The 27872-nt window shown below is 44.1% G+C and overlaps 1 protein-coding gene across 5 annotated transcripts in view; it reads left to right on the plus strand.

The window, feature by feature from the left end:
* Positions 1-27872, plus strand: part of Nsl1 (NSL1 component of MIS12 kinetochore complex) — a 50688-nt gene that overhangs the window by 19199 nt on the left and 3617 nt on the right. The window contains exons 6-7 of one of the 5 annotated variants that reach the window (XR_013043508.1): positions 7564-9703; positions 9742-10407. The exons of 1 other annotated variant lie outside the window; for it this stretch is intronic. Coding sequence is in view for 1 of the 4 variants with exons in the window: in XM_006972093.4 (XP_006972155.2) it covers positions 7564-7842 (279 nt within the window). In the remaining 3 variants the exon portion in view is untranslated. Of the gene's footprint in view, positions 1-7563; positions 10408-27872 lie in introns of those variants that run through there. 3 more of the 5 variants (XR_013043509.1, XR_013043510.1, XM_006972093.4) reach the window with 3 other exon arrangements.

Below are 27872 nucleotides of genomic sequence, written 5' to 3' on the forward strand. Positions count from 1 at the left end.
ATCGGCCCACTGCCTGTTCAGCTGCCTTCAAAGAAAAGGGCACTGTACCTTTTCCAGATTGTGAAGGCCACTTCAGGGATGGTGCCATATTGTCCTGGCCTCAGAAGATGCCTTCTGATAAAGCCATAACCATACTTGTTTTGGCAGGAATCGGTAGTCCTTTGTTTCGTGTTCTGTCTGTCCATTTTGTCCTGTTGATTTGAGGATACTTTGTTGTCCAGTGGCTAACTTTTGCCACAATGAAAATTAACTCCATATGCAGTTTCTTCAATGCCCATATTTTCTCTGAAGTAGATTGGTACTGCCAGGAGCCGACATGTCTCAAAAAAGAAAAATTTCTAAGTTATTAAAACATTTTAAATGCCATATTCTGTAGATCTCTGAAGGGTTTGAAGATGACCTGTCTAAAATACATCTGCTCAATTTTTAAAACATATCTAATATGACTACAATTTCTATTGTAATGTCTAACTACTAACTTTCATTTCTTTATATCCTAATAGTTGGTAATAATGTAAAGTATTTAAAACTAGTAATTGTCTTTTTCTTTTCTTTCTTTTTTTTTTTTTTTTTAAACAAGAACCTTAAATCTAATCTCCTTTGCTTAGCCTTTTTCCTAACCCTTGACAACTTGTAACCAACCCCCCTAAACAATTGAAAATTATCCCAGACCCAAAACCCATTAAAAGAACCAAAAAACCACCCGCCCCACACCACTTCTTTGGCAATGTGGGTGTCATATTCTTAAAATTGCTTCCTGCTGGGTATGGGTGAAGTTATCTTTATCCTGAAAGAAAAATTTAGGTTAATTGTCAAATTCTAGGAAAGGTAACTATATCCTTCATTATTATCCAGTCTGTGTATAATGCCAAAGTTCAGGGTTTATCTCAAGTCTTTATTCAAGTAGTCTTTGAGACTGGATCATCTCAGCTAGTCATCTCAAAATTGTTCTGAGTACCTTGTAGTTCAAAGCTGATCTGTAGATGATGTTTGTCAGCTTAGTGATATTATTATTGTCCACGTGGAATTGTTGTTGTTGTTGTTGTTGTGGGGCCCCATCTTCTTTCCGGAGACTTCAGTTGATGTTAGGCCTGGCCGTGATTTCCTGCAGAAAACTGATAAGAGACTTGAACACAAAGACATATATATGCAGCTAACTGAAGCCTTTTTTCTAGAATTAGTTAGTACTCTATATGACCATTCATATCTTAACAAAGTTTAAAATGTATATATATATTAATCTTGTAAATTTTGATATAAAATTTATACTTTAAGAAAAGTTTAAAGAATCAGAATAGAATCAAAGAGTTGAGATTAGTAATAGAATAGTCCCTTAATTAATTTGGCTTTTGTCCTGTCCCATAGCAGAAAATGGCTCTTTTATTCTGTCATGATACAGGGAGTTTGTATTTTCATTTTAACAACATGCTTGAGTTTAAAGAAGGAGAGAGCCATTCTCCAATTCCAAAGTCAGCTTTAAATTTTAATTGAACTGGGACTATTAGAAAACCAATAGTGTTAAATCTTTAGAGAAAAGCAGAAACAAACATTTAAGAAGACATAAAATTTTTTAGATAATATATACCCATATGCCATATACTCCAATATACTCTGTTTCCTGGGATAGATGATTTGTCCCTTTTCTTCAGTTGTCTCATTTGTCTTGTGTCCTTCAGATTCCTTAACCTTCATTCTCCTAAAAGACAAAAACAAAAACCTTCCCCCAAGACTAATTTTGGGGATGTTCCTTTTTGGCAAGTTATTATCTGATTAAATGAAAAGACATGTGTTACAGGTACAAGTTAGTTTAAATTGGATGTTCATGCTGGTTGATGAACTATCACCTCCTCTAATTAAGAGGTTTCTCTTGTTCAAATCGAACCTTTATCAATTTTGATGGTACCCACAGCTTATCTTCTCCTATAGAAACAAAAGCAAAACCTCGTCCCCAACGTAATACATACCCTGGCTTCCATTCTGAGGTCAGCACATCCTTAAAGTATATAGGCTGATTTAATTCTGTAGTTTTTTCTATTACCCAATGTCTCTCTGCAGCTGTTGTTCCTTTCTCATTGGCATTCAGAAAATTCAAAGTTAATAGAGCATTATGCAGTCTATTTCTGGGGGTTTTTGTTACTCCTTTCTGTTTATTTAGCATATCCTTTAGAGTTCTGTTTGACCTTTCTATAACTGCTTGACCTGTAGGATTATGTGGTATACCTGTAATATGCTTTATATTGTAATAAGCAAAAAACTGTTTCATTTTAACAGAGACATATGATGGAGCATTGTCAGTTTTGATTTGTGCAGGTATACCCATAATGGCCATAACTTCTAGCAAATGAGTGATTACAGAATCAGCTTTTTCAGAACTCAAAGCAGTTGCCCATTGAAATCCTGAATAAGTATCGATAGTGTGGTGTACATATTTCAGTTTTCCAAATTCTGCAAAGTGAAACACGTCCATCTGCCAGATTTCATTCCTCTGAGTACCCTTTGGGTTACATCCTGCTGGTAATGGTGTTTGATTATAGAAGGAACAAGTAGGACATTTCTTTACTATTTCTTTGGCTTGTTGCCAGGTTATGGAAAAATCCTTTTTTAAACCTTTACTATTGACGTGATGTTTTTTATGAAAGTCTGAGGCCTCCAGCACATTTCCTATCAATAATTTATCAATCTCATCATTGCCTTGTGCTAGAGGGCCTGGCAGACCAGTATGAGATCGGATGTGAGTTATATATAAAGGATGACTCCTTTTCCTGATTGTATCTTGTAATTGAATAAATAGTGAAGTTAATTCTGAAGCATCAGGGATAAATTCTGCAGTCTCAATATGTAACACCACTCTTTCAGCATACTGAGAGTCAGTTACTATGTTGAGAGGTTCTGAAAAATCCATTAATACCAACAGAATAGCATACAATTCTGATTTTTGCACTGAATTATAAGGACTTTGTACCACTTTACTTAAATTTTCTGATTTGTAACCTGCCTTTCCTTGTTTGTTGGCATCTGTATAAAATGTACGAACTCCAGATATGGGTTTTTGCCGTACAATTCGAGGCAAGATCCAATCAGCTCTCTTTATAAAATCAATTCTGTTGCTTTTGGGATATTTGCTGTTAATTTCTCCCAAAAAATTACTGCAAGCTCTTTGCCAAGGTTCACTTTCTGTCCATAATTTTTCAATGTCCTCCTTAGTTAAAGGTACGACAATTTCTGCTGGGTCTATTCCTGCTAATTGACGAAGTCTCAATTTTCCTTTCCAAATCAAGTCAGAGATTTTTTCCCCATAAGTTTTTAATTTTTTATTTGGTTTATTTGGTAAAAATATCCATTCCAATATAATATCTTCCCTCTGCATTAATATTCCAGTAGGGGAATGCCTAGAAGGTAAAATAACCAAAATGCAATCCAGCTTTGGATCAATACGATCCACGTGCCCTTCATGTACTTTCTTTTCTACCAAGGCCAATTCTTTCTCAGCTTCAGGTGATAATTCTCTTGGACTATTTAAGTCCTTGTCACCTTCTAAGGTTTTGAACAAATTAGTCAGTTCATCATTTTTTACCCCAACAATAGTTCGTAGATGAGAAATATCTCCAAATAATCTTTGAAAGTCATTAAGAGTCTGTAGTCTATCTCTTCGAATTTGCACCTTTTGGGGTCTAATTTTTTGTAGCTCTATTTTATATCCTAAATAATTAATAGAATCTCCTCTTTGTATTTTTTCAGGAGCAATTTGTAATCCCCAGCAAGGCAAAATTTTCTTTACTTCTTCAAACATTCTTTCTAAAGTATCTGCATTTGAGTCAGCTAGTAAAATATCATCCATATAATGATAAATTATAGATTTAGGAAATTTTTTACGTATCACTTCCAATGGCTGTTGTATAAAATATTGGCACAGAGTTGGGCTATTTAACATTCCCTGTGGGAGGACCCTCCATTGAAATCTTTTAACCGGTTGAGAATTATTATAAGTAGGCACTGTGAAAGCAAATCTTTCTCTGTCTTTTTCTTGTAAGGGTATTGAAAAGAAACAGTCTTTTAAATCAATAACTATGAGAGGCCATCCTTTTGGTAACAGAGTAGGCAAAGGAATTCCAGATTGTAGAGAGCCCATCGGCTGAATTACTTTGTTAATTGCTCTAAGGTCTGTTACCATTCTCCATTTACCAGATTTCTTTTTAATAACAAATACAGGAGAATTCCAAGGGCTGGTTGACTGTTCAATATGCTGAGCATTTAACTGTTCTTCTACCAGCTCTTCTAAAGCCTGGAGTTTCTCTGTTGTTAAAGGCCATTGCTGAACCCATACAGGCTTGTCTGTTAACCATTTTAAAGGTAGAGCTGTTGGTATTTTTGGAAGATTATCAGTTGTTGTGCCCTGTTCCTGTATAATATGGATGGCTGGTGACCACTCAAAATAATGCCTTCTAATATTTCTCTCAGAAACATGTGCTAGTTTATGATTTGTTTCTGAGATTGGAGGGATTTTAATCTGAGTATTCCATTGTTGCAACAAGTCTCGACCCCACAGGTTCATAGCTATGTTAGCGACATATGGTTTTAATTTTCCTCTCTGTCCTTCTGGACCTATACATTCCAGCCATCTTGCACTCTGTTTCACTCCAGATAATGTCCCAATTCCTAACAGTTGAACGTTTACCTCCTGAAGAGGCCAAGCTGGATGCCAAAATTCTGGTGCAATTATGGTAATGTCCGCACCTGTGTCTACCAGACCAGACAACAAAACACCATTTATTTTTATCGTTAATTTTGGTCTCTGTTCATTAATAGAAGTTTGCCAAAAAATTTTCTTTATGTTTTCTCCTGAATTTTCTATTCTCTCTTTTTCATCATCCTGACCAGCATGATTTATTCCAATAGTCATTTGGTTATTTAATCGCTCAGAGCAGGGATTTCTTCTACAGCTGCAGGAAAGGTTTGAACTGGTTTTGCTATGGGGGCCTGCATGAGGCCCCTCCGGGAGTTTCCCGAAAACTGAGGCAAAGGATTACCCTGTCTGTCCTTTGTTGATCTACATTCATTGGTCCAGTGTTTTCCCTTACCACACCTTCTGCATACTCCAGAAGGAAGGGGCATTCTGTTGCCATTGTTCCTTGAAGAAACATTGCTTCTAGGAATGACCTGTTTACAGTCCCTTTTAAAATGTCCTTGCTTTCCACACCCAAAACATCTAACACTCCTCAAACCTTTTGAAATTACTTCTCCTACCCACGTATCATGCTCATCAACCTCAACATTAATTGTTTCTCTAATCCAATCTTCCAAAGGTGCAGATCTTGCCCTTAACGGCCTGATTATTCTTTTGCATGCTGCATTCGCATTCTCAAATGCCAAAGCTTCAATTATTGCCTTACTAGCTTCTGATCCTGAGACCATTCTGTTTACTGCTGAAGCCAGTCTTTCTAAAAAATCTGTGAAAGATTCTTTAGGGCCTTGCATAACCTTTGTGAATGACTCATGTTTTTTTCCTGGTTCATCAACTCTGTCCCATGCATTCAAGGCTGCCATTCGACATAAAATTACGGTTTGAACATCATATAAACATTGTGTTTGTATTGAAGCATATTGGCCTTCTCCAATAAGCTGATCCTGACAAACTTGTATTCCTTTATCCCTCCATTGTGTTTCTACGTTTCTAGCTTCCTCCTTAAACCAAGTCAGAAATTGAATTCTCTGGCTGGGTTCCAGAACAGCTTGTGCAAGGTCCCGCCAGTCCTGTGGTATAATCCTATTATATGTTGACCAAGAGTTTAACATTTGCTTTACATATGGGGAATGCATGCCATAAGATACTATTGCCTCCTTAAACCTTTTAAAATCCATCAGTTCAATTGGAGCCCAGATATTTTGTGTAGCCATTTGATCAGGCATCTGCTGTACGGTTACAGGATAAATTAAGGATGATTGTGTGAAAACAGGCTTTCTTTCTGTAACCTTATGATCCAAACTTGAACCAACTTCACTGTTAAAATTAACAGGTTTTTCTAAAGCTGTTATCCTGGCACTTAAATCGACTATCTTTTTAAATAGTAAAATGAGAATAAGCATGGTGATTAACTGCATAATTCCCATAATACTAATCTTTTCATATAGTTGTTCCATTGTCAGACTGCCTAAAATTTCAAACAAAACCCAATTTTCTTCCAATGTACACAGGAAACCCATTTTTTTAAATGTGGAAAAAATTTGTCTTTTAAATAGTTTCCTTTATGACTTACCAAATCTGCGTAGAACAGTAGAAATCCGAGCGAATTTCAAAACAGCCACCTAGAGTCCTAGGTGTAAATCCAGAGAGAGAGAGAGAGAGAGAGAGAGAGAGAGAGAGAGAGAGAAACAGAGAGACAGAGAGAAAGCAAGAGAGAAAGCAAAAGGGAAAGGGAAAGTGAAAGTGAAAGTGAAAGTGAAGGGGTAGCCGGCTAAAGCTTAAAGCCAGCCACTTGTTCCCTCTGAGCCGAGTCAAGGCTTGGCTTTACAGCCAGGGGCCCTGTTTAGCAGGGCAGGCCTGAGCTGTTTGTAGCACTGGCTTTAAGCAAGCAGCTCACAGTCCGGCCTGAGCCCAAGCAGACCTGGGCTGGGGCTAGGGAGCCGGCTGCTCCGGCTAGGGAGCCGGCCCCAAGCAGTTTTTAATGGATTCTTGTCACGTTGGGCGCCAGATGTAGATGTAACCAATCGTATTATTAAAATAAGAAACACAGAGCCAAGGTAAAAGAGAAAAGCCGAGAGGTCAGAGCTCAGAGATAAAATCTTACCTCCTGCAGTGCTCCTAGCTTCCCCGAGAGAGGGAGGTACTTCCTGTGTCCCTGTTTAAATAATCTTTCTGTTCTGCCTTCTCATTGGTTGTAAACCCAACCACATGACTGCCTCATCACTGCCTGTAAGTACCGCCCTCCAGGTCTTAAAGGCGTATGTCTCCAATACTGGCTGTATCCCTGAACACACAGAAATCTACCTAGCTCTTCTAACCACCACGCTCTCACTATGGCTCTAATAGCTCTGACCCCAGGGCAACTTTATTTATTAACATAAAATTAAAATAACATTTCAGTACAAATAAAATATCACCACATTTGTGTATCATCTACCGTGGCTGCCTGAGGCTGAGTTCTTAGGCACAGAGCCCCAGAGTCTAAAATGCTTATTACTGTTTCATTCATGATAGTCAGAAGGTTCCGATCTCTACTCTTGATGGCCAGCATTCCTAAAGCATGCTCCTCAAAGAAGCGGGATTTCAGACTTTAAATTCTTAGCTCTGAAATTCTCTTACCCCTGTCAGGTTGAATATCACTAACAGTTATTGTAGGAATGAGCCGTATCTTTTAGTCTTAGCTTTTAGTTAAAATTCCTTCATTTAAGTAAGTATTTTAAAATATAAAGTCGAATATCCATGACCCCAAGAAACCAGGTCTCAGTAATATACTTGATCTAAAGAATTGCAGGGCAGCATGTCGAGGTCTGTGTATAGTGAGGTCTGTGTATAGTGTCTTTGTCTGTGTGTTCACCTTTCAACCTGAGATTTTCCTTCCCAAGGCTTTGCCTCTGCTAATTGAACAAGGAGACGGCTTTTCCCAGGTCTTAAAGATGCAGCCTGTCATCCAGCTGCAGAGGATCAACCAGGAAGTCTTTTCCAGCTGTTCCAGGGGAGCAGATACCAAGCCCGACAAGTCTGTGACACAAGTAGAAACCACACCAACTGAGACCGCAGCCAGGAAAGCATCGAACATAGTGCTGAAGAGAAAGCATGTCCCAGACTGCTCTCAGAGACAGCGCTACCCGCTGCGGCCGAAGAGAATTGATCTGGATGTATGAGCTCTGTTTGTTGGGGAATTGGAAGTCGGTGCTCTCAGCATCCAGGTCACGGTCTGCTGCCCGGGGGACTTCATTGAAAGTAACTGTGACTCTGTACAGGTGCAGTGCACCGTTCTTGTCCTGGGCTGGGTCTCCGTCTGCAGTAGGTAAAAAGCCTGTGGAGTATCACACAGACCTGTCAGTGTCCTCAGATGCTATCAGTGCCAGCTGCCTTGCAGCCTTCGGGGCACCCCAGGGGGGCATGCTCTGAGGGGTTTTCTTGATGTGCAGCTTTCTCTATGTGCGAGGCCGTGAGGTGGTTCTTGGAGGCTTGCGAACTGGTGTTGGCTCTGCACAGCAGCCTGCTCGTTGCTAGTCCAGTTCATCAGAGGAGCGCACAGAAGATGGGCCTGGCCTTGGCTTTGTTCCACGGGCACTTAATCCACAATTTTAGGGTTTTGTTTTGTAAGATAAAGGAGAAGGCTATTATTTGTGCAGGAAATTAATTTTTTTTTTTTGTCTGCCTGTTTTCAAGACAGGGCCTCTCTGTGTAGCCTTGGCTGGCCTGGAACTCACTCTGTAGACCAGGCTGGCCCTGAACTTAACAGGTTCCACCGGTTCCTGCCTCCTGAGTGCTGGGATTAGAGGTGTGTGCCACCACCGTCCAGCTGTGCAGGAGATATTCTTAAAAAGAAAACCTGAGGCTGGAGTCTCTGTTTCTTCCCTACACTTTCATTTCCATAGGTCTTTGAACATAATTTGTCTGGGAACTAATAGTTTCTTTTCAAGTCCTCATTTCTAAATAGATCCTTCCAGTTCAAAGTGTATATACATTAGGGTTGATTGGCATGCTCCAGTTAAAGACATTTCTTATCCAGTATAGCATCAGACCTCAAAGGGGTCTCAGCAAACTTACACTCTGAGACTTGGCCACAGCCTTCACAGCCTCTCACATTGTGTCCCTTACATGGGACATTGTAGATAGGGCCTCTAGCTTGCCACCTGTTTCCTTTCTTGGTGATTATACACTTTTGTCTATTTTCAGAGAAATTTACTAATCATGGCTTGGAAAATCTGTATTGCTCTTGCTCGGTATGTCCTGAAGATCATAAACATCTAGGTTTGTCTGGTTTTCTCGATTGGAAAAGCCTTATGGTGAGGCTACTTTATGGGACTTGTAGATTCTGTTCAGGGGGCTGGAGAGATGGCTCAGAGGTTAAGAGCATTGACTGCTCTTCTAGAGGTCCTGAGTTTAATTCCCAGCAACCACATGGTGGCTCACAACCATCTATGATGAGATCTGGTGCCCTCTTCTGGCATGCAGGCAGAACACTGTGTACATAATAAATAAAATAAATCTTTTTTTTTTTTTAAATTGAGATCAGTATATTCATACAGAGCAATGTTTTGTTTTTAAAAATAATATATAAAGACCAAAATCTTGGCACATGCTTTCTCCAGCTAACAAGGCATTCTTGGTACCTACTTTAGTAGGACAGTAGGCCGGCACTCTGCACTCCGGAGTGAACTGACCTTTGCCTTAAAATCACTTTGTGACTTCAGAAGGTGGCTGTGGTTCTGTGCCTTTCATGGCATTTACGTTCTGTGATTATTTCACTTCAGAAGTGCCCAAGCAGGCAAGGCTTGCACACCAGGCTGTGAGGTGAGGTGGTGCAGTGTGTAAAGCTTGCTCACACACCAGGCTGTGAGGTGAGGTGGTGCAGTGTGTAAGGCTCGCACACCAGGCTGTGAGGTGAGGTGGTGCAGTGTGTAAGGCTCACACACCAGGCTGTGAGGTGAGGTGGTGCAGTGTGTAAGGCTCGCACACCAGGCTGTGAGGTGAGGTGGTGCAGTGTGTAAGGCTCGCACACCAGGCTGTGAGGTGAGGCAGTGGGTTAGGCTCACACACCAGGCTGTGAGGTGAGGTGAGGCAGTGGATTTCCATTGAGCAAATGCTGTATGGCAAGATGGGAGAATGAGCTTGGAGGAGTCCCACTAGATGGTTCTGGCTGGACTTGACAAAGTCACATCTTGAAAGGCCCCTTTCCACACTCAGGATGTGAGATGGTGCCAAGAGGAGTTTGGAGTGATGAATTTGGTCTGGCATGAATGTGACTTGACCCTGTGACTAAAGCACTTACTCAGTAGTGACCTTTGAGAGGTGTTCAGTCCTAGTGCAGAAGCCGAGTGACTGGGGAACTCCAGGGAGACTGGGGACCTTTGGTAGAGGTGAAGACGTTTTGCCTGTTGTAAGGTAAGATGTTTGTGTGCGGCAGCGGGGTTCTGCTGTCATCTGGTGAATAGAGGCTGCGCATGCTCTGGATGGCTGACACAACTAACCGTCTGCCCGAAGACAGTGGCACTGAGGTGAGGAGCTGCTGAGGGGAGAGTGGTTCTGCAGCATGAGGGGGTGACTACTGCAGCTTCCCCCCTCTCTAGGAAGTGCTGTTGTCTTGGTTGTACTTAACTCTTGTCAAAATATCCCACGGTCAGTCTGTAAGACAAAGTGTAATGTATAAAGTTTAAGTAAAACTAGACTGTCGAATATGTAATGAAAAAGCCCCAAATAAAAAATGTTAATTCTAATTGCATTTTTATTGAGTTTAAAGGGGTGCATGTTGATAGTTAAATGATGTTGTATCTTGGATTTGCTCTTAAGTATTTAAGCAAAGAGAAGGGATAGATTAAGCAAATGTATAAGAAATGTTGATGGCATTGGACCTATGTGATACAACATTTACTTTGTGCTTGGAAATTTCGTATATAAAATATACATATATGTATGTATTTTTAATTTGTTTTGTTGTGAAGCAGCCAGCCCCGCAGATGAAGCTTGGAGTCTTCGGAAGCCCAGCTCTGTCCCGCAGGCACAGCAGTGAAGAAGCAGCGATGAGTAGGCCTAGGCTGTAACGGGAGTTACGGCTTCTCAGGCCAGGGGTTAGCGACATGAGAGTATTGAAACTAAAACGACGGGAGAACTGAAAACTTGCTGTCTCTGTTGGAAAAGGAGGCTGAATTGGAGAGGGTCTTAAAATTCCTTGTGAGGGCTGGAGAGATGGCTCAGCAGTTAAGAGCACTGGCTGGCCTTGTAGAGGACCCAGGCTCGATTCCTAGAACCCACACACTGGCTTACAACCATCTGTAACTCCAGTCCAGGGGATCTGACGCCCTTTTCCGGCCTCCTTGGGCACTACACACGTGGTTCACAGGCCTTCATACAGGCAAAAGATTCATGCATGTTTTTAAGAATTTCTCTGCCAACAAAATTTAAACAAAAGGCCAAATCTAGGCCCTGGGAAGAGAGAGCCCTCGAGAAGAGGCACATTCTTAATGTCGACAGTTAAAGGCTGGTGAGCTGGCTCAGCAGGGGAGGGGACCTGCCACCAAGCCTGGTGACCTGACCTTGATCTCCAGGACCCACACTGTGGAAGGAGAGAACTGACTCCCACAAATTATCCTCTGACCTCCGCATGTGCACTACATATCACGTGTGCTGCCCCCTACACACACACACACACACTTCATTTTTGAGATGGTCTTACTATGTAGTCTTGGCCTGGAACTTACTGTATAGACCAGGCTGCCCTCAAATCCTTGAACTCACAGAGATCCACCTGCTTTTGCCTCCCACATGCTGGGATTAAAGGCTTGTACCAACCATGACGAGCCGTAAAATGTTTTTAAATTAATGGTTGTGTTGGCTTCTTGGTGTCAAGTCAAGCCACTGAGTGGTTCACGTGAAAGGCAGTGGAGTAGGCGATGCGTATCTCAGAGGAACATAAACAGAAATATGGCCAGAGCAACACCAAGTGCTGTGTGAATGTGGGCTTGCCCAGTCCCGGCATGATAGGTTGAGAGGTGGTGCACACCTTAGTCCCAGCGTTCTGGAGACAGAAGCAGGTGGGTCTCTGTGAATTCAAGGCTAGTCTAGTCTACACAGAAAGGCCAGTCAAGGCTGTGTAGTGAAACCCTGTCTCAAAAAAAAAGACACCCAACATAGACTTCTGGTCTCCACGTATACACAAACACACACAAAAGAAAAAATAAATTCTGTGAAAGCCGTCTCCGGAATTATGTATGTCTGGATTTGTGCGTGTGAGTGCAGTGCTCACACACACCAGGAAAGGGGAGCTGGAGTTAGAGCCTGCTGGGAGCCTCCTCAGGCGGGTGCTGGGAACCTGACCCGAGTCCTGGAAGAGCAGCAAGCACTCGACCTGCGGAGTTGTCTCTCTCCCTGGATTAGCTTTCCTGACTGTGAATTTCAGTTTTGGTTTTATGGGGTCTGTTTCCCTCTCGACCCTTTGTTTTGTAATAGATTTTACCCTCAAACTCCAGTGTACAGAAATGGAGGGGAGGAGCCTTCTGATAGCCATAGTTAACACTTGGAGGGTTGGCAGTGTTGGTATATTCACCTGGAACTTCAGGAAGAAACCTGTGTCATGGCTGTCCCTGGATTGCTAATACCTATGGGGTTTCTCCCCCAGTACTAATGAAATGTCCAAATTCTCAGTGCCCCATCCTCACAGCCTCAGCCGTTAGTGACTGTGGCATGACTGTTCATGGACTGAGTTTAAATAATGGGTTTATTGGCAGGGCTTAGTGGCCCACACCTCTAATCCCAGCACTTGGGAGGCAGAGGTAGGTAGATCTCCACGAGGTTGAGGCCAGCCTGGGCTACCCAGTGAGTTCCTGGACAGACAAGAACACAAGGTTGAGACCCCGTGTCAAAAATACAAAAGACGAGCTTGTCAATTGCAAGGGGCAGAGGAGGTGGAGGTGTGCAGGCCTGAAGCAAATCACTGGCAAGTTGCCGCAACAGGGACCCTGCCCGTGTGTACCTTGGCTTCCACCTCTCTGACCAATCCAGCCACATCCAAACAATATTTAAAAGCCATGTTTCTGAAAGGCAAGGTATTAGATATTTTACAAGAATTGCTAGGTATGTGTGCATGCATGTGTGTGCATGAGTGCTTGTGTATGTGTGTGTGTGTGCATGCATGAGTGCTTGTGTATGAGTGCATGCGTATGTGTGCATGCGTGTGCGTGCACGAGTGCTTGTGTGTGTGTGTGTGTGTGTGCGTGCATGTCCCCGATGGTGTGGGTGCAGGTGCCTGTGAGCAGTCTCGTAGAGGCCAGAGTAGAACATCCATATCTTCCTCTGTCACTCCCAGTTGTCTCGGACTCTCTCACTAAACCTCAGGTTCTCTTTAGGTTGCCTGGCCAGCTGACCAGTGAGCTCCCAGATCCACCTGTCTCCAGCCCTAGAGCTGGGCCACAGGCGCCCACAGTCATGCCTGGCATTTTACGTGGGTGCCGGGGATTTGAACTCAGTCAGGTCTTGCCGTGGAAGTGCTTTTACCCACTGAGCCATTACCCAGCCCCTAGATTTCCTTTTTCAGCTGGATGGTGGTATTGTGGTTATGTGAATGCAGGTCTAGGTAACAGTGCTTATATGTATTTAGATGTGATGACCCAGCAGGAAAATTTGAAAAGTGCGATGAATAAGGAGACAGGCTTCATGGCACATGCCCATAATCCCAGCACCTGGAAGGCTGAAGCAGGAGGATTGAGAGTTTGAGGCCAGCCTGGGCTGGCTGGCAACGCACCCTGTGTGTGTCACCCCCTACACACACACACGCGCGCACACACACACACACACACACACACACACACACACACACACACACGAAATAGATAAGACTAACGTGACAGTGTTAGCTGTTGAGGCTCGATGAACTTCTTTCTACGTTGGAAAGTTTTATACTAAAAGTTTGAATTAAGTAGTAATTTTTCTTTTTTCTTTCTTTTTTTTTTTTTCAAGACAGGGTTTTTCTGTATAGCAGTCCTGGCTGTCCTGGAACTCGATCTGTAGACCAGGCTGGCCTCAAACTCACAGAGATGCACCTGCCTCTGCCTCCTGAGTGCTGGGATTAAAGGCGTGGGCACCACCGCCCAGCTGAGTAGTCATTTTTCATGTGAGTGAGTTCCTGTACTCCACACTCAGTGGCTCCACAGTAGTGGTTCCAGGGGGTGGGTGAAGATCTCCATCTGTGCACATATCTCCCCACCTGTCCAGTGGCTTCCTGTCCAGGACATGAGTGCTAGCTGAGGACCTCTTGGGGAGGAAGTAGGATGTGAGGGAAACAGAGTTCCCTGCACTCTGACCTCCTAAGGGAACGTGGGAGTGAAACTCAGACTTCGGCAATTTCTGTGGAATCAGATGTTTGCAAGAAATGGCTTCATCTGTTTCCAGAAACTGCAGGAGAGCATTAAGACATTCATAAACACAGCCCCTTGCCTGGGGTGATGGACTGTGGGAGCCCGTTCTGGGGTTCCTCATGGCTTTACCCAGCAGGTCCGAATAGAGGATGATCAGGACCACGGGCCTGAGTGCAGGTGTCAGAGATGGCCTGCACTTGGCTGTGCTGGGGGAGGAGGTCTTTTGCTCCACCCCTTGGCGTCTCTATAAAAACCCTGGACCAGAGACAGTCGAGGCCCGTTGGAATAGGTTCCAGGCCCTCTCGAGGCTATCCTTTATTTTTTATCTGTTTATCTCCACAAGATTCTCTGCTATAAATCCTTCTATCTAATATTTCCTGCTGCTCGCACTCAAGAAAACTCTGGGAAGCTGTGGGGGTGGTGGGTAAACGCCCCACAGAATGGCGCCGTGAACAGGGACTAAAGAAAAAAAGGGACTAAAGAAAAAAAAGGGACTAAAGAAAAAAAAAAGGGACTAAAGAAAGGGGGGAAAGGGGACTAAAGAAAAAAAGGGACAAAAAAGGGGGGACTAAAGACAAATGAACAGGGACTTAAGACAAAGTAATAGGGACTAAAGATAAAGGAAAATAATAGTTTTATTACAGAGTTTTTGGTGAAAGTGCTGAGTCAGCCCTGCCAGTGGAAAGGCATGCCGGTGTTATGGAATATATATATATTTTTATATATATTTTTTGGGAAGGCAGGCGTTTTATCCTCGAGAGAAAAGGAAAGCGGACTGGAAGGATGTCCGATGCTGCAGCGAAATTCTCTTCTGTCAAAATTTTCTATCTTCTATCCCTTTCTCAATTTCTATCTGTGAAAAATAAGTAAGGTATAGGGTAGTAATATAGTTTAGGAAAAACTTAGAAGTGTAAGATTGTGTAGGAAAAAATAAGTAAGGCAACTAGATAGAAAAACTCGTCAATTTTCTAACTTTGGGGGCTTTGAAAGCAAACTGGGGAAAAAATCTCTTTGGGCTTTACGGGTAGTAAAAAAGCTCTTCTTTAGCCGGGCGTTGGTGGTGCACGCCTTTAATCCCAGCACTTGGGAGGCAGAGCCAGGCGGATCTCTGTGAGTTCGAGGCCAGCCTGGGCTACCAAGTGAGCTCCAGGAAAGGCGCAAAGCTACACAGAGAAACCCTGTCTCGAAAAACCAAAAAAAAAAAAGCTCTTCTTTGAGCTTATGGGGAAGAAAAAGTTTCCTATGGAAGCTTTTGACCTGGGGACAGCTGAAATGCTAAGTCTAAGAGGCAGGAGAAAGGAATTTCTCCCTGAGGCAAAAATGGGGGTGTAAGAAGTCAAAGTTTAAAGTTCAGAAGTTTTGGGAAAAGTTGGTCTTCTAGGGAAAAAATATTTCTCTTAAACTCTAAAGTTTTTCTTGGAAAATTTGGGGGGAAAATCTCTCTAAAAAGCCTTAATCTTTCTCTCTTAAGAAACTTAGAAACTAAAGCCTTTAACTTTCTCAGAAGGACAAAAATTAGAATCACCTGAAGATATTAGTATGGTGACCACCTGTGATTAGCTCTAAGGGAAAACAACAAATTTAAGACAGCAAGACCTAAGTTCTTTCAAGCTTTAACAATCCTCCCTGCAATGCAGGAGGTATGAACAAGTTTCTAAAAACCTCTTCTAAGCTCTGTCTCTTCAAGCTAGTAAAAAGGCAGTGGGTCAGAGTACCCTGAGGGAAACGCTTGGGAGAGTGTGGGTGAAGAGCTACAGAGAGCCCAAAAGGGCCAGAAACTTGACCTGAGAAAAGCAAAAAGCCAAGCTTTTCAGTTACAGCCGAGCTGAGGCAGCAAAGGTTCTGAGTGAGCGTTTCAGAATGAAAAGGTGCTCCTAATCGTCCAATGCAAAGATTCCCTGAAACTGTTAGCATTGTATCCTCGCTTCTGAGCAAAAACCCAGAGGCGAGGCCAGCGTCTCTGAGTTGGAGTGCATTTCGGGGATACTAGGGTTCCTGCAGTTGTAAACTTCCTGGAGCACAGAGCTGAGGCAGGAAGGTGCAGGACCCAGGGGAAGATTGCTAATGAACAAACAAAGCTAAAGGCGGTGGGAACGGCACAGGTGTCCACTTTCCTACAAGTCCCGGGTTGAAAGGTCCACAACTGCAAAAAGAAATCTGAGAAAAAGCTTTCCTATCAGAGTAAGGACCTTTCTGGGAAAACAGTAAAGCTGAACTGGGTCTGAAGCAGTCGTGCTGCCGAGTCAGAATGCTGTCTGGGGAAAGAGTCCAGCCAGGGCAGAACAGGACTATCCAGGAGTAAAGCTTTCTTTTCTGTCAGAGAAAGCAACTCTTTGAGAAAAGCTTTGTTTTAACTGACTCCCGATGAGATGAGGGAGTGTAGCCCTAAGGGGTGATTGCCTCTGGCATAAGCTCTGTCCTTGAGCACCCAGACAAGCAAACACAACCCACTGGGGGACTGGGCCAGGTGAAGGCCTGATGATGCAAAGCACCTGTCCTAATGGGAGTTTAGAAATTTTTCAGTCTGTACGCAAATGACACAGACCCCGAAAACAGAAACGGACAAAAAGCCCCTACCTTCAGTAGCAGGGAAAGCTGCCACTGTAGTGTCGAAAACTGTTTCTGGGGTAGAGGGGATAAACTGAGACCAAACTGGATACTGTCTGGGAGAAAGACTCTGAAGAAAGAGGGGACAGATTCCTCCCCAGAAAATGCATGACCTGACAAAGCTTCGAGAGTTTGAGGCAGATTGGGGGGAGAAAAAAAAGCCCCTACCTCCAAAGGCAGCGAGCAGAGGTACAGAGCCGCAGACAGATAGCTGAAGCTCTGCATCTGGGGGGGAAGGAACAAGCAAAATGAGAATAAGATCAGTGGGAGAAAATCTCTCTGAAGGAGCTATGGAAAAGCTCTGTTGCAAATGTTTTTGTTTTTCACTGACTGGCTAAGGCAAGCACAAGCCCCGAGGAAAGTTGCTATCAAAAATGCCAGCCTCAATGCCGGCTAACGAGGCAGGTGTGGTTCTGATTCGGGGGCCAGTGTCTGATGAAGTTGAAACACCTGTTAAAGCCAGCTGAGGAGAGACCAGAAACCTCCCAATGTGCCATAGCTGAAAATGTAAAATGCTTGTTCAAATCTCCCATTGAAAAAGCAAAAAGCTTTGTTCAAACCTCCCGGGCAAGAATTTGTAAGCAAGTCTAGTAAAAGAGAACCCGTTGACTCTCAGACCCAAAAAGAACTATGGGAAATGACTGATATAAGGGACTGATATGGAACTGACATTATTATGGACTGATATAAGGGAAATGCATTCTGGGAAAGGTAGTTTTTCCGCTAAAGATGGCGACATTGCCCTGAAACACTTTTGTCAGCTCGAAAATACGTTCATGGTAAACTTAAAATACAGCTTTTAAAAGAATGAGTAGGAAAGTCGTCTAAGTTTAAGTATCAGTTCCAATGAAAAATTGAAAGGATACGGAACTAGGCGCTTCGCAGTTTGGGGCTCCGTTGGTAAAATGCCTTATTTACCCTAATAGCTGTGAAAAGTTTTTACGGTAGTTGGATGACAAAAAGCTACCTATAAGAGCAAACAAGTCACTTTAAAATCCTTAAAATACCACCTAATAGCTGTGCAGTTTTTGGCGAAGAGCTTTACAGCAGCTAAATATAATAATTTCACCCTCAGTGTGAAGTGAAGTTTTTCAGTAGAACAAACCAAAAGTACTGCTGTGATAGAAACGTTTGTTTGAATTGAAGTTCTTAGGGGAGCTATTATGAATTTGGGTGAAGGGACAGCCTCTAGTTAAAAACTATCTACCGCTGACAGTGCATCTCTGCCGGTCCGGAACGGCTGAGAGAACTGGCAACTTTGGAGTGTTGCTTCGTCCTGAGAATGTTACAACCCCCTAGCAACAAGTATCACAACTCTATAATGACAACACTCACTAAATCCCAGTGCTTTATAACAAAGCTAACTATAAACTGTAAACTTTAGAAATGATGTATGTACTTCCTGGCTAGTTAATTAAGAGAATCTTTCTAATAGAGATGGTGATAATTAAGAGTAAGAAGTAGAAAGACAAAAATAAGATGTGAGTTTGTAAAAATTCTGTCTTGTTAGATCTGTGTTAAGAAATCTTAACTGTAAACTTTAGAAATGATGTACGTACTTCTTGTCTAGTTAAGAGAACCTTTCTGATAGAGATGGTGATGATAAGAGAAGTAGAAAGACGAATATAAGATATGTGAGTTTGTAAAAATTCTGTCTTGTTATATCTGTGTTAAGAAATCTTTAGGTGTTTGCTAAGTTAGATATATGCTAATGGTAGCCTATATAAGTTTATAAAATAGATCTATAGAGTTCCTTTAATATAAGCTTGTAAGAAGTATCTAAGGTAGTCTTAAGACATGTAGTAATAAGCTTGTAAGATACTAGTTGTAAATGTAAGTTTAAATAAGAAATAAGATGGAATAAATATGAGTATATAAGAATTAATAAGAAATATATTTGCTAAAGTAGTTCTATAGGTTCCTTAAAGTATAAATAAGTAGATGTTAATGTATGTGAGTTTGTAAAAACGTGTAAATGTTGAATATGAATCTAAATGCTTTGCAAGGCAAAAAATGTTATATGTGAGTTTGTGAAAAAGTGTAAATGTTAAGTGTGAGTCTATTAATGTATATGGTGAAAACACCTGAGACACAGGAGATAGTGTCCTAGTAGACTGCAAAGTAGGCAGTCTGAATGGTTTCAAAAGCTCCAGAAGCTGCTAAGAAGCTAAGAATGGCGGACGCCAGAACCAGCACAAGGCATCCACAGCCGAGATCTGTGGAATATCAACGCAGCAGAAAAACCTGAGCTAACAGCAAAAACGATGCGGTTTAAAATATTACTATAACTAAAAAGGTCTGTCTGTGAGAACAAAAGTTGCAGAGACGCTTGTTTGAACAAAAATTAACTGCAAAAAGTTTTGGTTGAAAAACGTCTCTTCATATTTGGAAGTAAAAGCCTGATACCAGAATTTATTTCTTGAACTTTTTGAACTTAAAATGAGATAAAATTACAAAAAGATTTTGGTTATGGATTTCTCATATTTGGAAGGCTAGTACCAGAATTTATCATTTGAATTTTAAGACTTAAATGAAACAAACCATAGAGATTTCATTGCAATGGGACAGTTTTGAGTAATGACCTAGGAACGGTTTTCTGGAATTGGGTTAAAAATGGAACTGTTTAAACGAAGAAATGTATTTCTACTTAGAATCAAGATGCAATTTTGTGTATGTGTATATGCTTTATTTACTGGTGATTCATGAATTGTTTTGTGGAACTGTTTAAGAATGGAATTACTTATGGAACTGGTTTTGTGTTACAAATGGAACTGTTTAAACAGAAAAGTTTGGGTTTTCTAACTAGGCTTGAGATTTTGCTTAAAATTATAAAGAAAAGGGAGAGTTAATATTCCTTAGTCTATTTAATTTAAATTGTTGTTTGAATGGATTAATGTCATGTTTTGTTAGTAAGAAATGCAAATGGGGTATACTAAGAGACTACTTTTAAAGTGTGTAAAGAGTTTTATTAAGAAACTGCTTTTGGATGTTTTGCTAAGTTTTCAAAGTGTTAATGGTTAGATCGAAAATATTGCTTTTCAATATGGGTTTGTAGGAATTGTATAAGTTTGGGTTCCTCTAACTAGGTTTGAGATTTTGTTTAAAAAATTATAAAGAAAAGGAGGAGTTATGAGGTTGAATTATGTTTGCAGAAATTATGTTAAACCTATTGATATTAATGCACCTTGGTTTTGTGGAGTTGAGGGAATGTTTAAGTTTGATGTGAATACATCGAAGTTTTTCCTATGTTCTGTTAACAAGAAAAATGACTGGGTTAAAGTTGTAAGACGGAGAACATTGATAACTATATAGCACCATATATGCTAATTCAAATGGTTGTTAAGAGTTTGCTTTGAGTTGTAAGATTGAGAGAATTGTGACTATGTATAGCAATATTTATGTTAACCTATTAATGGTAATGATGACACTAAGGGATTCTTTAAGTTTGTAGTTGCCTTAAGAGTTTTTGGTTTAGAAAGGGCTTGAGGCAGCTAAGACTGCTGTAGTCACCTTGGACCTAATTCAAAAGAGAAATGCCCTTTATATCATCCTCTACTCCCATACTGGGAGGTGTAACAGCTATGGAGATTGCTGTAAGCCATTAACAGTTATTTTTTTATATATTAAGAAGGGGGGACCTGTGGGAGCCCGTTCTGGGGTTCCTCATGGCTTTATCCAGCAGGTCCGAATAGAGGATGATCAGGACCACGGGCCTGAGTGCAGGTGTCAGAGATGGCCTGCACTTGGCTGTGCTGGGGGAGGAGGTCTTTTGCTCCACCCCTTGGCGTCTCTATAAAAACCCTGGACCAGAGACAGTCGAGGCCCGTTGGAATAGGTTCCAGGCCCTCTCGAGGCTATCCTTTATTTTCTATCTGTTTATCTCCACAAGATTCTCTGCTATAAATCCTTCTATCTAATATTTCCTGCTGCTCGCACTCAAGAAAACTCTGGGAAGCTGTGGGGGTGGTGGGTAAACGCCCCACAATGGACTCTGTGTCCCCAGCCAGTCCCCAGCCCAACCCCAGCACCCCCAGGCTTGCCCTTCTTGGGGGGGCCCTGCTGGGGTCCCCAATAGAGTGAAACAGGCATGTCAAGGTACAGCAGCAAGGGGACCATGACCAGCTTCACCTGGTGTCATCTGTGAAAGGGGCTCCCCCCAGAGATCTCACCCAGTGCTGCGTGAGACCGCTCAACATAGCAGCCCAGGATCCGAATCCTCAAAAAGTATGAATTTCCTAATGAAATTCCCTTTCTCTTTCATGCCTCCCTGGAATCTGATTAAAATGTTCTATGGACAGATTGGCTCCAGCCACTGGGTCTCCTTTCTCCTCTGTTTGTTCAAGATAAAAGATGGCTCAAAGAATGAGAGATCTTAGGTTTGGGAGGTGGTTAACGGGCTGTGTGAACTGGGCTGGGGATGCAGCTCAGTGGTACAGCACTTGCCTAGACTGCTCAAGGCCCTGAGTTCAGCTAACAGCATTGTTTAAGCAGCAGATAGGTAATAATGACTACTATGCTGTCCAGGCTGATCTGTTGGTGTTTTTATTTTATTTATTTATTTTTTAAAGATTTATTTATTATGTATACAATGTTCTGCCTGCAGGCCAGAAGAGGGCACTAGATCTTATTATAAATGGCTGTAAGACACCATGTGGTTGCTGGGAATTGAACTCAGGACCTCTGGAAGAGCAGCCAGTGCTCTTAACCTCTGAGCCACCTCTCCAACCTGGTGTTTTTATTTTTGAGACAGGCTCTCACTGTGTAGCTCAGGCTGGCCTCAAACTTGACATCTTCCCCTCTTAGCCTGCTGAGGGGTTACATGCATGTGGCAGCCCCCACTCAAGCCTAAGGATGATCTCAATCTCCTGGGCTCCAGTAATTCTCCTGTCTCAGCCTCCCAAGTAGCTAGGAATACAGACATGGGTTGCTGCATCTAGCTAAAATCTACCACACCCCGGAATTGTACAAAAATAGATTTTTAAAACCATTTCAGTTTGAGTTTTTGTTTTGTTATTTTTTTTAGGAGACAAAGTCTCATTCTGTAGCCTGAGCTGGCCTAAAGCGCACTCTATAGCCTAGGCTGGCTGCAGACTATTGGTGATCCTTTTATTTAGTCCTCTGAGTCTGAGAACACAGGTGTGTGCCACTGTTACTGTTTGGGGGTCCAGATTGGGTGGTCTTCTCTGCCAGTTAAAGAATTAAAAGGCAGGGAAATCTAGACCACAACTGGGAGCACCAGGGAGATCTCAGACACGGCAGGCATGGTCAGCTGGAGGAAGGCTCTGTTAGGTGAGGACACACAGCAGGGCGCACAGAGAAAGGCCCTCTGCTTTGCAGAAGGCGGACTCCTGAGCCCTAGATCCTGTCTTTCCTTGAAGGCTCTGGGTTTTAAGGGCCTTTGAGGGGCCTTCATCCCCTAGATGAAGAAAGGGAGGCTGATGACCCATGACTTTGAAGAAAACATGTCCTGATCCAGCCTTGAACTTTGAACCAGTCCACAGCAGCAGCCCACTGATGGGGGGAGCCCACCAGGCTGTTGATCAGGAGTACAAGGAAGGGGCCAGAAATTTGCCGTCTTTATTACGGATTTGTGGCCCCCTTTCTATCCGACTCCTCTGAGGGGTCTGTCCAACCCCTAGTCCCTCACCACCACACCTGAAAACTTACTTATTTTCAATTCTGTGGGGCTAGAGCTCAAAGCCAAGGCCTTGGGCACAATGAGCAAGCCTGCCGCTGGGCTCAGGCCCAGTCTGTGACCAGTGCATTCGCTGAAGGGGACAGCAAGGTGTCCACGGTTCCCACACACTAGGTGGGTTTTGTTTTTTGTTTTTTTCCATGTGCTAAGATCTGCTCTCATCCTCAGAACCCCCTGAGGTGGGGCGGCATCACCCCCCATCATGTGGAGCCGAGAGAAGCCAAACCTGCTGCTCCAGCAGACGTCTGAGCAGGCCCAGCAAGGCTTGGCCCCAGCCCAGGCTCTCGGCTAAGGCCTAGTCTGGTCTCAGACACCAAGACATCACAGCCTCTTGACTGTTTTGTGACAAGAAACATTTCTGAATTTCCTGGGATCCAGGCACAGCTAATACAAAGCAGTAGGGACGATTCCAAAAGGAAACAGTTGTTTAAAGCAGGTCAAATATGTGTTTTGCTGGTTGTGGCTCGGGTTATACCAGCCACCAAAGCCAGGCTGGCTTCATTACAGGATGTGAACTGTCCTCACTACTCAGGCACCACTTACAAAATCCTCCGAATCACTGAACTGATTTAAGGTTTTGAAGCGTTTTCCAGACAACTGGGTCATCACATTTTAGGAACAGCACAAGCCTCGCATTTAATCCAGTATCCTTTCTCTTAGGAGAAACTAAACTTCTAACCATCATTTTAGTGGACCACTGGCCATCGTCTCCGTCTTCCCAGTATATATACTTTGAGAACGTCAGGCTGACTTCCATCCACTTTCTGGGCTAAGCCTGCTCCCTCCCGACCCTGCCTGGGGGGGCAGTCTCGGGAACTGTGAAGGCTGGCTGGTACAGGCCCTGTGAAAGATGCAGTGTGAGCCCGCGTCCACCTCTACAGAAGCAGACTCCTCCATCTCCATCAGCCCCATCCGACACCAAAGACCCAGGCCTGGTGGCCTAATGGCACCTCACGTCAAGTCTGTAAAATTTAATTTTTACATGGTTTTCCTGCAAGTATGTATGTATGTGCACCGTGTGTGCAGTGTCCACAGAGGCCAGAAGAGGGGGGTCACAGTTCCACCCCGAAACCGGAGTCGCAGGTGGTTATGAGCTTCTGCGTGGGGGCTGGGAACTGAACGCAGGCCCTAGGCAACAGCAGCTTACCACTGAAGCATTTCTCCAGCCCCACTCCATTCCGCTCGTAAGAGGTCACAGGCCAGCCCAGACTCAAAATGGGGCCAGGCGGATGTAGTTGGGTTTTTTACTCTTTAGGGGTCCGCCACCCAGCTCCCCCCAAAATACACGGAGACTTATTCTTACTTATGAGTGCCCAGCCTTAGCTTGGCTTGTTACTAGCCAGCTTTTCTAACAAATTATCCCGTTTCTTTTTAATTATGTTTTGCCTCTGGGCTTTTTGCCTTTCTTTATTCTATGTCTCTTTCTTTCCTTCTCACTCCAGGGCTGGCTGTGTGGCTGTGTGGCTGTGTGACTGGCTGGGTGGCTGGGTGGCTGTGTGGCTGGCCCTGGCTGTCCTCCTCTCCTCCTTTTCCCACTCTCTCCTCACTCTCCTCTCAATTTCTTCTACTTATTTCCCCCCCCCCAGCACCCTCCCCCCATCCTTTCTTCTGCCTAGCTATTGGACATTCAGCTCTTCATTAGACCAATCAGGTGTTTTAGACAGGCAAAGTAACACAGCTTCTCAGAGTTAGACAAAAGTAACATAAAAGAATGCAACACATCTTTGCATCATTAAACAAATATTCTACAGCATAAATGAATGTAACACATCTTAAACTAATATCCCACAACAGGCAGGGAAACACACAAAGGCATCCATACTGATGAGTGGCTCACTGTGGCCACCGATTCATGGTCCTTTACAACAGCCTCAAAAACTCACACCTGGAGACTAGGACCGGAGGGATGGCTCAGTGGTTAAAGCATGGCTGCTCTTTCAAAGGACCTGGGTTCAATTCCCAGCACCTACAAGGTGGTTCACAACTGTCCAGAACTCCAGTTCTAGTAGATCCTACACCTTCTTCTGACCTCTGCAGGCACCAGGTGTGCATGTGGTACACATACATACATGCATAAAAAACACCTGTGTGCATAAAATGAAGTAAAATTTGAGGAAGCCAGCTTAACCCCCACAGTCCCTTCATTCAGTTGCATGACTGCCAGCACTCGGGGAGGCTAAGGCAGGGAGGTCAAAGTTTGAGGCCAGCCTGTGCTACCTAGTGAGACTCTGTCTCACAATAACAAACGACAAACAAAGCCCCCCAAATCTCAGAGACTCCATCCCCTGCACTCAATGCATGAGCCCCACGGATCCCTACGTAGACACCTGTTGAGTGAACACTCGTGAACACATGTGAGCAGCAGCCCGCTGGAAACGCAGCTCAGGTTTGAAGGGCAAAGTGTCCACAGCTATCTGTGAAGTCATCTGCAGGGGCAGCCTTGCTGGTCTGATATGTTGGGGGTCATCCCATAACCAGTTACGTGCCATCCCGCCTCTCGGGAGGTGTCATCTATGATTAGGGCCTTTCTGTAATCCATTTGAAACACACAATGAGCCAATGGATAGACTGCAGAATTTACATTCTGTGGATGCTCTAGGAGGGGCTGGTCACATACAACACCCCGAGGGGCCCCTGTCCAGTTGGTCAAGGAGGACTTCCTAGAAGCGGGTTTCAAGATCCTCTTAAGTAATGGGAGAACACAACGCTCACTGTGGATCTTTGGGGAAGGAGGTGTGAGCTCGACAGAGTAAAATAATAAAGTAAAATAAAATCCAGAGAGCCAAGAGCCAGACAACAATAGGAAATAATGAATGAACCTCCTTCCCACCAGAATGGAAGGCCACTTCGGGCAAGTAGTTTTGAGAACTGTCCAGTCACTTTCTCCGAATGTTTCATGGCATCAGGTGCCTCGGCAAAGGCTGGGCTCCCAGTAGGGGACCCGTCCACACTGTCAGCACTGCCCGGGCTCTGTGCGAACAGCCTCCCAGCTGCTCCGGCAGGGTTCGGTCTGAGGCCCCGAGTAGCCAAGGCTGCTCCCTCTCAGCTTCTCTGGTACCCAGGGCACTGCATTTAGAAGTGGCTTGCAGAGAAATGAGGAAGCAGGAGGCAGCAGATCAACTTCAGCTTCCTGGAGCTTTCAGGCTGCCCCTAAGAAACCAGAGCTCCTGTGAGGTGGGGGGAGGGGTGGGGAGAGGTGGGGTGGGGCTGTATCCCAGGCTGTCCTGGAGGTAGGGGTGGGGTTAAGTCATTTATCCCAGGCTGGCCTGGGACTCGTTATGTAGCTGAGAATTACCCCGAAGTCCTTGTCCTGACTGTCCTTGGCAGGCGGGGCTGCGCCTCAGATGGTTTATGCTGGGCCGGGGACTGAACCCAGGGACAAGAGCACGCCAGCTGCCCTTGTCAACTGGGTACAAGCTAGAGTCACTGGAGAAGAGGGACCCTCAGCTGAGGAATTGCCTCCATCGGAGGCAAATGGGGGGGGGGGGGCTTTTCTTGATTAGTGATTGATGTGGGAGGGCCCAGCTCACTGTGGGCGGTGCCACCCCGGGCAGGTGGTCCTGGGTGCTATAAGGAAGCAGGCTGAGCAAGCCAGTAAGCAGTGCTCCTCGTGGTTTCTGCTTCAGTTCCTGCCCCAGGTTCTTGCCTTGGCTTCCCTTGGCAATGGACTGCAGAATGTCAGATGAAGCAGATGCTCTCCTCCTCCCCGAGTTGCCTTTGGTCAGTGTTTTGTCAGGAAACAAGACAAGCCTTTTCCCAGCTGAGCTATGACCCCAGCTGGTGGCCAGAGCTCTCTAAGAACATGGTCCCCAGACACGTCCCTTGTTAGGGCACCCCTGGGTCCTGGCCTATTCTTTGTAACCAGGCTTTCCAGGACGTCTGGGAGGAGCCTTGGCTGGAAACAGGAAATCTATATTTTTCCTTCTTGATCCTCTGTTCACTGAGAAATTGGCCAGTTCTGGGAACTGCCTGTGTGGTTCTCTGTGGCTCTTATTAGGAAGTTCACGCTTCAGCCACAGGCTGTAAGGCTTAGCAGGAACTGGCCACAAGATGATCCTCAGACAGGTCAGACAGGGTGAGCCTGAAGTCAGCCAGAGAACCCGCCCGCCCCCAAGTCACTGCAGGCGGCTCCTGGCTTTCAGAGAGGCCAATTTCAAACAGCCCAGGAAAGTGACGAAAACGGCAAACCTGGAAGACAGGGCTTGGACACCAAGGATGGACCCTGGTGGAGTGCCCAAGACTGGGTGGGCCAGTTCCCTGAAGGTTCTTGGCAGATAGAGAGGCGGGTGCCTTTCTGCTTCCACTGAGGGAGAGCAAGAGGAAATACATTTGAGGAGCATGTGGGGCCAAAAACAATCATGAAAACTTGCAGCCTTAGCGCTGTGAACATAGCAGGGCGTGGACACAGACGAGTTAGGTGGATCAGAAGTACACCACAGAGGCCTTGGACCTGGACGTGGAGGCTTTTTACCTGCACGTGTATCCATCATGCATTGCCCTGTGCAGGCTGACACATGCGGGAGAGTTGCTCGGAGACATAGTCTGGACTTCTGGGCTGGGATGCATCTGCAGAGGCCCTGCAAAAACAAGATCCAAAGCAAGGCTGAAACAGTTCATTTTAAAGGATTAAACTTGAGTAACTATGGTTGGGGCGATGCCTTAATTGATTAAGGGCTTGCCTTGCAAGAAATAGTTTGATCCTCAGCACCTACTTAAAGAGCCAGGATGGCTTAAGTTTGTAATCCCATCACCGAGGAGGTTGAGACAGGTGGATTCCTGGGGCTCCCTGGCCAGACAGCCTGGCCTACTTGGTGAGCTCCAGGAAACTGGGAATCGATCTCAAAAAACAAGGTGGAAGGGAGAAATGACAACCGAGGTTCACCTCTGGCTTTCCGTTGCAAGTACACACACGTGATCACACAACATGTGCACACACGTGATCACACAACATGTGCACACACACGTGCTCACATAGAATTGGATACTGGGAAAACCTTCAGCTACATGTTTGAAGAAGTATAATCGGGAAGGAAAGAGAATGATAAATTTCATGACCAATCTTGCTAAAATGCATGGAAAAGCAAATTGAGACGATAGGTGAATGAAATTTGAGTTTACTAGACAGGAAAAATAAACATGATTAACAGGATAACAAAATCAGCAAGGATGTAGAACTCAGCTGGCAGCACTGATGGAGAGACGCATCGGCTAAGAGCACTGGCTGCTCTTCCAGAGGACCTGGGTTCAAGTCCCAGCACCCACATTGCGGCAGCTCACAAATGTCTGTAACTTCAGTTCCAGGGAATCTGATGCCCTCTTCTGACCATCAGGCATGCACGTGGTACACACATGTATGCAAGCAAAATAAGTCTAAACATTTTTCACAGAAGATAAAAATAAGGCAGAGCTCATCATAAATTTAAAGGGATGACAAATCCCTAAAATCAAGAAACCCTGTGTATTTAATAACTTCCTGGTATTTCTGTGGTGATTACTTCCTATCCATCTCTAACTAGTTGCTTTGTTTGTA

This window comes from Peromyscus maniculatus, chromosome 11, assembly GCF_049852395.1.
Source record: "Peromyscus maniculatus bairdii isolate BWxNUB_F1_BW_parent chromosome 11, HU_Pman_BW_mat_3.1, whole genome shotgun sequence".
NCBI classification, from domain to species: domain Eukaryota; kingdom Metazoa; phylum Chordata; class Mammalia; order Rodentia; family Cricetidae; genus Peromyscus; species Peromyscus maniculatus.